The sequence below is a fragment of the Arctopsyche grandis genome, chromosome 2, assembly GCF_051622035.1.
Source record: "Arctopsyche grandis isolate Sample6627 chromosome 2, ASM5162203v2, whole genome shotgun sequence".
NCBI lineage: Eukaryota > Metazoa > Arthropoda > Insecta > Trichoptera > Hydropsychidae > Arctopsyche > Arctopsyche grandis.
In genome coordinates, this window is record NC_135356.1 from 13,762,322 (window position 1) to 13,773,510 (window position 11,189).

Below are 11,189 nucleotides of genomic sequence, written 5' to 3' on the forward strand. Positions count from 1 at the left end.
AACGACAGTATGAAGGCCATCGAGGTGTGTACCGCTGACGGTGTGGTCACCCCAAGTCGACTGGTCACTTATCGCAAGGGTTCACTTTCACCAACTTCCTACGTGTGATGTGCCCGATGACGACTCGAAAGATGTAATTGCCATCGTTCGCTTCTGTCGTAAAGCGTGACGTCACAATATTGTACAGTATCGGAATTGAATTCTAATTCGATTACAATGTGATCTTCGGCGATGGAAATTGTGATGGTTTTCCGACCTTCCGAAGCGGTGAAAACTCTCGAGAAACCTCGCGCTCACAATCGGCACAGATTTATATTTTTAATGAGTTAATTTAGATTGCGCTTGATGACTCAACGGCTCAAACGGCATGGTGAAATAATAATTTATTTACATATACACAGTTCGTTTCTTCAGATACACATATTATATATGTATGTAAGTATAAAAATGAAATCAGAATATACACGAGTCTTTGGCAAGAATTTATGAACTTTTACTCGTGACTTCGTACGTGTCGATTTTTCAAAAATTTGCATCGCTAGTCGAAACATTTTTTGTGAAAAGCTTTAAAGCAAAGAGCTATTGACATTTATGAGGAAAAGCTCGCTTTTTATTTTGACCAAATGTAGGTTTACATCGGATTGACACGATGCGAGTAATTTAGACGTCGAAAACGCTCAAAAACTATTGCCACTCTGCGAGTAAAGTCCAAGTTACTTACGTCGTGTCAACCCAGTATTATCAATATGAATAAGTTAAGATGTCTCAAAGCTTCCTTTTTATTTTGACCAAATGTAGGTTGACATCGGGTTGGTACAATGCGAGTAGCTTGGATGAGTAGCTCGTACGTCCAAAACATTAAAAAACGATCGAGAAGCTGTGAGAAACGTCTAAGTTACTCGTTCAAGCTACTCGCGTCATGTCAACCCGGTATTTTTTGTTGGGAACGTTGAAAACAGGTCAAAGTTTCTATGACGACGATTCGATTGGTTGAATTCCGATTGAATTTATTCGAATTTCGATTAAAATAAATTTAATACAAAAACAAATGAATATTTACTATTATATTCGCTATGTTTAAGGTGTTTATATTACAAATACTGAGCGAAGCCGGTTAAAACAACTAGTTATTAATAAGTCTCAAAACTTGCTTTATATTTTGACCAAATGTAGGTTTACGTAGGTTAAATGTCGTTTCCTATCAGAGTTCGCCAATTTATTTGATTTAATTGTTGAAACGGTTCCAAACAAGTTAGCAACGTATCCTCATTTGTCACAATTATTTGAATATATTTTCAAATTCATAATAATAATATTATAAATTTGTATTTTATTTGATTTCATAGAACATGAACACTCGCCTTTACAGATCGCTCCAAAGCGACGAGTGCACTTCAACAGATATGATACAATCAATATATATAAGCATTTTATACAGTGCGAATTCATACAAACATCCAATGTGACTTGTATCGAGAAATTTTTACAGCATTTTATAATCAGATTGGTGAACCTCAAGACGCTGAATAACTTGAGATTAGCAATAGAGATAGGAAAGAAAAAGCCATTTTTACAGGAACCCTTTCAATGAAAACCAGAGAAGTTGGCAAACTCTGATAAGAAACGATTGACCTGGAATTACAAACCAAGGTCTGGTCAACAGCGGGACTCAAGTGGAACTCGAACTCGTGACCACTCTGCTTGAAAGCGTAATATGCTAACCATTAGTCCACGCCGCTGGTTATAAGCTACTTATGTACAAATTTGGCCATATGTGTCACCTTGGGGCAAAGCCTGTAATGGCACCATGGTAAATATATATATTTTTAAATAAAAATGAATGGAGAATAGTAATTTTTTTTTTATGAACTTGTTTTACTGTCAATAGAAACGATTTTAATTTTAAGGAATATTTAATAATAAATGACAATACATTTTTAGCATCATCTTTTTTTCTGAAAGTGCACAGCAGATTATATACGTATGACTTAAATGTATATTGCAAATATGGATAATAAAAAAATCAGATAATAGATAATAATAATTTGAAAGTTCGGGCACATTTCACACGCTGACCTTTGTGAATTGTTGAAATGACTATTATTCTGAAATTTAAAAGTCACGCTTTTCTCTGAATATCAGAATAGAGCTATTTTATTTATTCAAGGCAAATAATCTATTTATGAGACGTTTAGATAAAAAAATTAATTTAAACAAAAGCGATAATAATTCTAAATTGACGCAAACAACCAATGAAATTTTGAAGGTTCTAATTTAATAAATTACATGAAAAAAATTGAGTCTTGATTTTATACTTGATTTATAATAATAATTATTACGTAAAATATGCAAAAAATGCCCCATTCAAAAGTGCAAACATGTGAAATAAGAAAAGTGATACCTACTATGTACATATATGTATATGTGTATGCAAAATTACGTGTTTCTCATAAGGATTCAGCGTTAATATACATATGTATATACGTATGCATATAATGCCCTAAAACTGTTTGCTGTTAAGAGTCTAAAGGCACACATAATCGTACGGCACGGCTTGCTAAGGTAGACTCTAGCTGTGAATGAGCGTGTCTTATGTGATTGTTAATTCGTACGATCTTATTATTTTAACAAGTTTCTCCTACAATTCTTAAAATATGGGAATCACCGCTATCGATCACTGTCAAACCTATGTCAATACAAGGAAAATATAATATAACTAGCGACATGGACTAGTGGTTAGCATATTATGTTTAGAATAAATAAATAAATAAATAAATTATGCTTTCGAGCAGAGTGGTCATGGGTTTGAGTCCCATTAGGGTCCCACTGCTGACCAGACCTTGGTTTGTGACTCAAGGTCGATCGTTTCTTATCAGAGTTTGCCAATTTTTCTTTCACTGAAATGGTTCTTGCTAATCTCAAGTTATTCAGCACCTTGAGGTTTACCAATTTGATTATAAAATGCTGCAAAATTTTCTCCATAGATGTCACCGTGGATGTTTGAAACCGTGAAAACACTTCAGGGGTTGAGGTTTGGTCTGGCATAGATCATGCATGATAGCGTTTTTTTAAATGTGCAAACCTTTAAAATTTAAATTTAAATGTGCCACTCTGTGTGTCTATGTCCTTATAGATTGCGTGTGGCTGAACTGATTTTATTTATTATATTGGGAAAGTATTAAGCTATATAATTAGTATCAACTTGTTCGATAAAATTTTTAAATACGCCTCAAGTGCGGTGAGAACGCAATGAATATTTATTTGTAAAAGTTTCAAAACGAATGAGGCTAAGTGATATATGGATATGTAATTCAATTATATATGTATGTTTGAATTTGGTAGTATTATAATAATACAAGAAAATCCTTGAACGCAAATCAAATACGATGATTATTTCGCAACATCTACGAAGAAGTCAATAAATAGCAAAATTACAAGCGAAAAAAAAAACTGCAAAAATACACATTTCGACTGCAACTGCCCAGCAATGGATGAGCAATCATACACAAAATTTGCCGAAAGTTTTAACATTCGCCTTGGCATCAATAATCTATATATACATTACATCTTGGACGGTCCACAATCTCCACAATTGGATCTGACTTACGTCGAAGCGCAAAATTTTATAGAATTAGCATCGCAAAAGCGGGGAAATAAAATAAAATCAAACGCAAACAGGGACAGTGTAGTCAAAAGAAGCAAAATGGACCGTGTGATTTATGTTCGAAACTACGACTCGCTCTTTTATACGCGATTCGAATGCCCTCAAGATTCAAAAGTTTCCCTCCCCCCCCACCCCCCCCCCACCCCGAGAAGCCTAGTTGTGTTAATTCGAAGTTTGATTAAAAAAATTTACGACCGCCGGCAACATATTTTCTCAACGGGAAAAATTTCCACGAAAAAATAGAAAATCTACCCAAGTATTGTGTGTGTAAATCGTGTTTTCGGGTTTCTCGTATTTTGTCCGATTCGGTTCGTTCTCGTGTTTTATTCAGAAGTTTGCGTTTTTTCCCGTGCTCCGAGAGAAATACATGAAATCATAACAATAAAAAAGATAAAGCGATTCGTATTAATAAAACTCTCATACGTAATCTTGACCGGCGAATGTCGATCTGTGGTATGTTACATATTTACATATGTACATACATATATCACGCGGTATTTGATTTTCGCAATTAAATTTAAATCATAATCAACATGTCTGTACAATGATATGAAAATATTTATCATTAACGATTGAAAAATGTATGAGGTTCTTTATATAACCAATTAATTATCATTATATAGTAAAATGAGACGATCGTGATGTCATGATCCTATACTTTATATTTGTTATATACACTGAATTCGGTAAAATTTCCCACAATGTAAAATATTTAACTACCCGAGCGACGCTGGGTTATTCTGCTAGAGTGTATGTATGTATAAACATATACAATGTGAATATTTATAAAGATTAATACATTTACACAGTTTTAAAATCAATGGCTACTATAGTTGATCCGCTGAAGGAAGTCACTTGGGAAAAACCCACATGCTGTCCCTTACACCGCCTCTCGGCCAATAGCATTTTGTGTAGACAATAGAACATTGTACGTGCGAAATGCTATTTATTGGCCGAGATGGGGTGAAAGGAACAGCATGTGCATTTTACTTAAGTGTCTTCCTGCAGCAAAGGACTATAAATGTAGACTTTTCAGATATGGAGTTTTAGAATGAAAGGGCTTCTATAGAAAAACGCCGGGCAATGCCTGGCAAATATGTTTATCGACTGTGAGATTCTGCAGTTTTTATTATATGTACCCCTGTTCGCCGAATTTAGTATACTGATTCGTTCTTTTTTAGTGGTTAAATAATCAACTACTGGGTTAGTATGGACAGTTTTTGAAAGCATTTGAAGGCTTTTATTACCAACTCCCATTTGCCTCGGCAACGGCGCTTATTATATGGTTATATATAAAATAGTAGAATTTCTAATAAAATTAAAATTTCTATTTTTGGTTTGGCCTTCAAAATATGTACATATTTTATAAGTATTTCGTAAAATTTACAGCATTTTCATGACCATCATATCGCCTACTACAGTTAAGTAAAAGCAAACAATCAAGTGCTACTTTTAGAATTATTTTATCAAATTTACAATGAGTGGCAACAATCTGTGTACATAAAATATACAATTAAAAAATAGAACTGTTCCGAAATTGCGACCGTGTGAAATTGCAAGTGTGCAATTTTTAATGAAAAATCATGCAAAGTACCTATGTAAATCATAAATAATCCAATAACGTACATACGTATATAAGTATTATATACGTAGTTATAAGCCATATTCTAGTGAAATATGAGAAAATAATGTTAATTTGATAATAATTATGTTTTTTATTGATAAAATAGCGATGGGTAAAATTTTACTTTCGAAATGAAGTAAAATTTCTTCTATAACGAAAATAGTAATGGTATTGTATCTACACACATACATATATAAAAAAAATGTGTATTTTTCAAATTGAAATGGTACAATGGTTCAGTTCTCTGATTTACGATCTATATGTTTGGAGTTTTCTTTAAAACTTAAATTGGCAAAAACTTTCGTCTAATGTTAAAAGAATAAACTGGAACGATGAAAGAATAAAAACTTTCTTGATCTTTCATACAATTCAATACATTTGAATTGTATGAAAGCAGTCTGAAAACTTGATACTGTTGAAATCCAACGTTATATGCATATGTACATAGTTATATGATTTTGCGTATATGTACATACATTGTATGTATGTATGAATATGTTGTAATATTTTAAAGAACATCTTCGCAAGATATAATGATTGGATACTGATCTAATCGAAGATGCTAAAATAAATATCCAGTTTATTAACATGCATATGAGCTTAAAATTTACAAAGAAGTCTCATTCAGTAAAATTTAACGGTAATGAAGAAATGAAACATGATTTTTATCCAACAATATTAACACAGAGCGTAGTTTATCTGAGATTATTTTAGCCTATTTGTGTGATAGTCTACGCTCATCATTATTTTCATAATTGAATGTGATGTACGAGTGGAATTTTGATCCTGTCTCTTCCATTTGGTCCTAGTACGGATGTACATATTATACATATACATATTTGCGGCTGGTTCTTATATGTATATTGGTGCTGACTGAAGATGCAAGACATTCACTACTTTGTATTTTATTATTTGATATTTTTACTTTTTTTGCTATTGTTTTGTTATGATTATGTATAAATGTATTTTTGTTTGTGTATATACATATGTATATAGGTATGTATATATTTTTATTTTTCTCATCTCTGTATTTTTTCGACCATTGTGGTGCACGAGGGACTCCATTAGGACCAAAATGGCCCAAACTTAAACTTAAATAAATTATTAAATTTTTAATTAACATAAACGTATGTGCATACATATGTATGTATGTATACAACTATATGTTTCTTTGATTAGAATTATATTGTGATTTATGAAGTTAAAAAAACTGATTTATTCAAATTTATCATAAAAACTTCTACAAATATGAAAAACTATTGTCCGAGTATGTATGTATGTAATAACGAATTTATATGACCAAAGAATATATTATATAAGAAAATGAAACATCAAGCATATATAATATGTATATGTCATGTAATAAATTTCTTACCTTATGCAAAATATGCATACAATAGAATATTTAAATATCTACATACATATGTAGTTATTATAAAAAATCTTTTCTCTTTCTATTATTTATTTGGAAACCAATTAGTTTCGATTTGGTTAGGCTTATGTACCTAACGCAGTTCGCTGATTTAACAATTATATACAAGTCGAATTGTCGTGGCTTCAAATCTAGACCTCAATCGAAAAATATATTTGATTTTATGGATTATTACGAGCAATCATCACTGGCAAGTTCTGGTTGATTATGAAATCCAGATGTATCTAGTATTCTGTCAGATTTATACGACAATAATGAATTGGAATATGGCAAATACGAAATTGACAAAATTAACAACTACCTACGAAAATCATAAACCATTCAAATACTTAATTATTTCCGCTACATAAGGTGAATATTATAAAAAAAACCTTTCTCAAGACAATTTCACTACACGGAAAATAATATAAATATTTGACATGGCAATTTCCGCTACATTCAGAATCACATATGTGTGTATGCATATGTACATATATAAAGAAAAACATTTAAGTTACACGGCCTTTTCATTCGTACAGTATTGGAAAAACACTATAATGAACGTTGATTAAATGTTCGGGTTACGAGTAAACATACACTATTTATCCAATATATGTATGTAGCTTCTACAAATCGCTGACGATTCACCTAACTATCATCCCAGAATCCTATTCCAACAATACAATTAGATAAGTTATTAGTTTTTCAGCGGAATATATGTATCTCATTGCAGATAAATCCACACATCTACGAGCTACGAGATATGTGTGGTCTACGGAGATGCAACGTAACCGTGAGTGATGTTACGAGCCTTCAGATGATTTTGGCGAACTGTGCACGCCTCTGGGTTCGAGTATGCGTGCTTGTGAATGTTTTTTCTTTTTTTTTTTATTTCATCTTTTTTTTGCGGTCCAGCGTCGAGGTAACGGTGAGCCGCCCGCAAAAAGAAAGGACTATAGCGAAACGGTGAAAGAAGGGGCAATAGGGATGAGCTACTTAAACGGCCACTCGTTTCTTCGATTCATCAGTCACCGTTTGCTTGCTTTCTTCACCAGAGCAACTGCATCTGGCCACTCCACTTTCACTACTGAAATGAAGCCTTTTGCGGTAAGTTCGCTTGCGTTGTGTATCTGTATACATCTTTCTGTTTTTACTTGTATGTCCTTTTGGCGATGATTTTTGAATCGTTTCTGCGCGGTATCATATGTATATCCTTGTTTTGGGTCCTTACAGCGTCTTCGTCTGATTCGGATACTTCGGTTTTGTAGTGTTGTGTATCTGTGATAACGCGTGTGTTTCCGAAAAGGACTCTAATTCTAATCTGTTTCATCTGAAACTGTGTTACGAATTCGATTCGTTTCAAGGATATATTACATATCGCAAGTGAAGATGTGATTTTTGACTATATAAGTTTTAAGGACAACTTCTCATTAATTCGATTTAAATATGTTCATATTAGTGTGTACGTTCTGTTGATTTGTCAACGGGAGAAAGAATAATTGTATAGTTTTTTTTTTTTGGGAAATATCTATGGAAATTGTATACATAATATGATTGAATTTCTGTTTTTTATGGTTATGTGACGGTTTAGTATTCAAACTTTAATTCGATTAAAAAAGCGACCAAAATTGAGTAGTATTGATTTAAATAATAATTTCGCCTGACGGGTTTGTAGTTTATAAAATGTCAAATATAAACGGGTTTGTAGTTTATAAAATGTCATATAGTTTATAAAATGTCAAAAATCCGATTACAAACTGATTCTGAAAACGGTTTTAATTAAAAAATAGTATAGAGAATATCTTTATAGCATGGTACATATGTAGATCGTTTCTATAAGAAAATTGAAAATAGTTCCATAAAAAAAATTGAAAGGAAAAAAAGACAATTTTTTTTAGTTCATTTAACTGATCTAAATTTTTTTATATCTACATATATGTATATAAGCTGAATCGAGCTTACAAAGTTAAGCAAGGAGTATAACCAAAGATCAGCGTTGGAAAAATGCTTTTAAAATAATAATAGACCACACCACTAGTGTTTAAAGTAAGAGATCAAAAATGGATGGTTTTTCTAAGAAATTGACAATAGTGAACTATTTTTTGTGTGAAAAACATCCATCTTTAAATGGATGGAAGTGACTTATCTTGACAAAATTTGTATTCTATAATAAAGTAGGTGCGTATGGAACTGAAAATTGGTAGTCCTTACATATCGTAGCGAATTTCTACATAAGTTATGCGTTGCTTTATATACATTACAAACATATATCTTACGTATATACATAGCTGCGTATCTGTAAATTTCCACTAGTTTGTGTATACATATGATGGTGTTAATTTTGTTTACAGCTATTGACTTTGACCGTTGTGGGGTTGTGCTCTGCGCGACCGGAGCCCCCCATCGGCTACGACTACCCTCAACCCTCGGGCAGCTATGGAGCACCCCATAGTGGTGGAATCGGAGGAGGAATTGGGGGAGGACTTGGTGGACTCGGAGGAGGAATTGGAATAAGAGGAGGCGGTGGCGGTCACATCCTGAGTGGAGGAGGTATCGGAGGAGGTATCGGAGGAGGTATTGGAGGAGGCTTCATCGGAGGTGGAGGACACAGCGGAGGAGGCGGTGGAGGAGGATTCTCAGATGGAGGTTTCGGTGGAGGATACGCCAGCGGCTTCGGAGGAGGATACCAATCTGCCATCATCCAGAAGCACATCTACGTCCACGTCCCACCTCCAGAACCCGTCGAGCACAGACAACAACACATCCCAGCCGTAGCACCAGCCCAGAAGCATTACAAGATCATCTTCATTAAGGCTCCTGCCCCACCCGCACCCACCGCTCCAATCATCCCACTGCAACAACAGAACGAAGAGAAGACCCTCGTATACGTTTTGGTCAAGAAACCAGAAGAACAACCCGATATTATCATCCCAACTCCAGCTCCTACTCAACCCTCAAAACCAGAAGTTTACTTCATCAAGTACAGAAGCCAAAAGGAAGGAGGTGGAATTGGAGGAGGAATCGGAGGAATCGGTGGTGGAATTGGAGGAGGAATCGGAGGTGGAATCGGAGGAGGAATCGGCGGTGGAATTGGAGGAGGAATCGGAGGTGGAATCGGAGGTGGAATCGGAGGAGGAATCGGAGGAGGAATCGGAGGAGGAATCGGGGGAGGAATCGGAGGTGGAAGAGACGAAGGTCACATCGGTGGTACTGGAATCGGTGGTACCGGTGGTGGTGGGCTTGATATCGGTGGTGGTGGTGCTGGCCAATATGGACCACCTGGACACGTTCCTGGATCACCTATCCACTAAGTCAATGTATACAATCACATTTCATCGCGCCAAGCCATTCATTCTCATCACCAGGTTTTTGTTTTTTTGAATTAAAAATTAAAAACATCATACATCTATTTTGTAAATATTTACTAGTGTATAGTTTTTCTCTTTAAAGATAATTTATGTTTATTTTTTGGAAATTATATTTTTTTATACAAATGTTTAATGTACGAAAATAAAAGAGAAGTATTTCTCAAATGAAAAAAAATGTTCCATTTTAATTTTTGCACTACAAACAATTACACAAATTACACAAATTTTATATAATATAATATAATACACAATGAAATTTATGTATAAGTCCAAAATTGCTTTGCGAAAATAAGCGACTTAATAATTTATTTTAATTCATATTAATTGCGTCTGCGAATTATTTAATCATTTTTTTTCTTAATTTATAGATAAATATAAAGGTATGTATTTTACATATGTTTGTATGAATATATAAAAAATCTTACCTTGAGACATGTTTTTAAAAAAAAAAAATTTATTTGTTCTAATGAAATAGTTACATTGTATGTACATACATATGTAGATATAATTTGAAAAATTTGAAGAAATATCCAAGAACAGTTTCTCTTTGCCTTTTTTTGATATACATATATTATAAACAATGTATAGGAAATTGCATTTTATTCAATGGTTGTAAAAAAAGTTTGATATGTATATTGCTTGTATATGTATTTATTTTATTTATTGAAATATCAACAGACAACAAGATGTAGAAATGCATAAAAACAAAGAGTAAATATATAATATATATACATATATAACATCCGAGTCCAATTACAGATTAATATAATATATATGTACATATTATATAATATATGTATATGGAGATATAAATATATAAATATCCACTTTTTAAAAGCTTTTTTTGGCATTTCAACATGGAAAGATTGCATTATGTCTATCCATACATATGTATGTACATACATAGTTTGGTTTTAAAAAAATATAATTTTTTTATTGATATTTGGACAATGAAAATTAATATTATTATTTTAATTAAGTGGATCAATTTTCTTAAGTTAATGAAATTTTTCTTACAAAAATATGTCATAAATTAGTGGTAGCCGTTAAATATATCAATTATAATATATGTACATACATATGTGTGTATGTATGTACATACCAAAAATTAATATTTGTGTA

The 11,189-nt window shown here is 32.9% G+C and overlaps 1 protein-coding gene across 1 annotated transcript; it reads left to right on the forward strand.

Moving 5' to 3' along the window:
- Positions 1 to 2,428: 2,428 nt before the first annotated feature.
- LOC143922280 (uncharacterized) lies at positions 2,429 to 10,010 on the forward strand. Its single transcript, XM_077445505.1, has 2 exons — positions 2,429 to 2,440; positions 9,051 to 10,010. Exons 1-2 carry the CDS (start codon positions 2,429 to 2,431, stop codon positions 10,008 to 10,010), a joined length of 972 nt encoding a protein of 323 aa, XP_077301631.1.
- Positions 10,011 to 11,189: the final 1,179 nt, after the last annotated feature.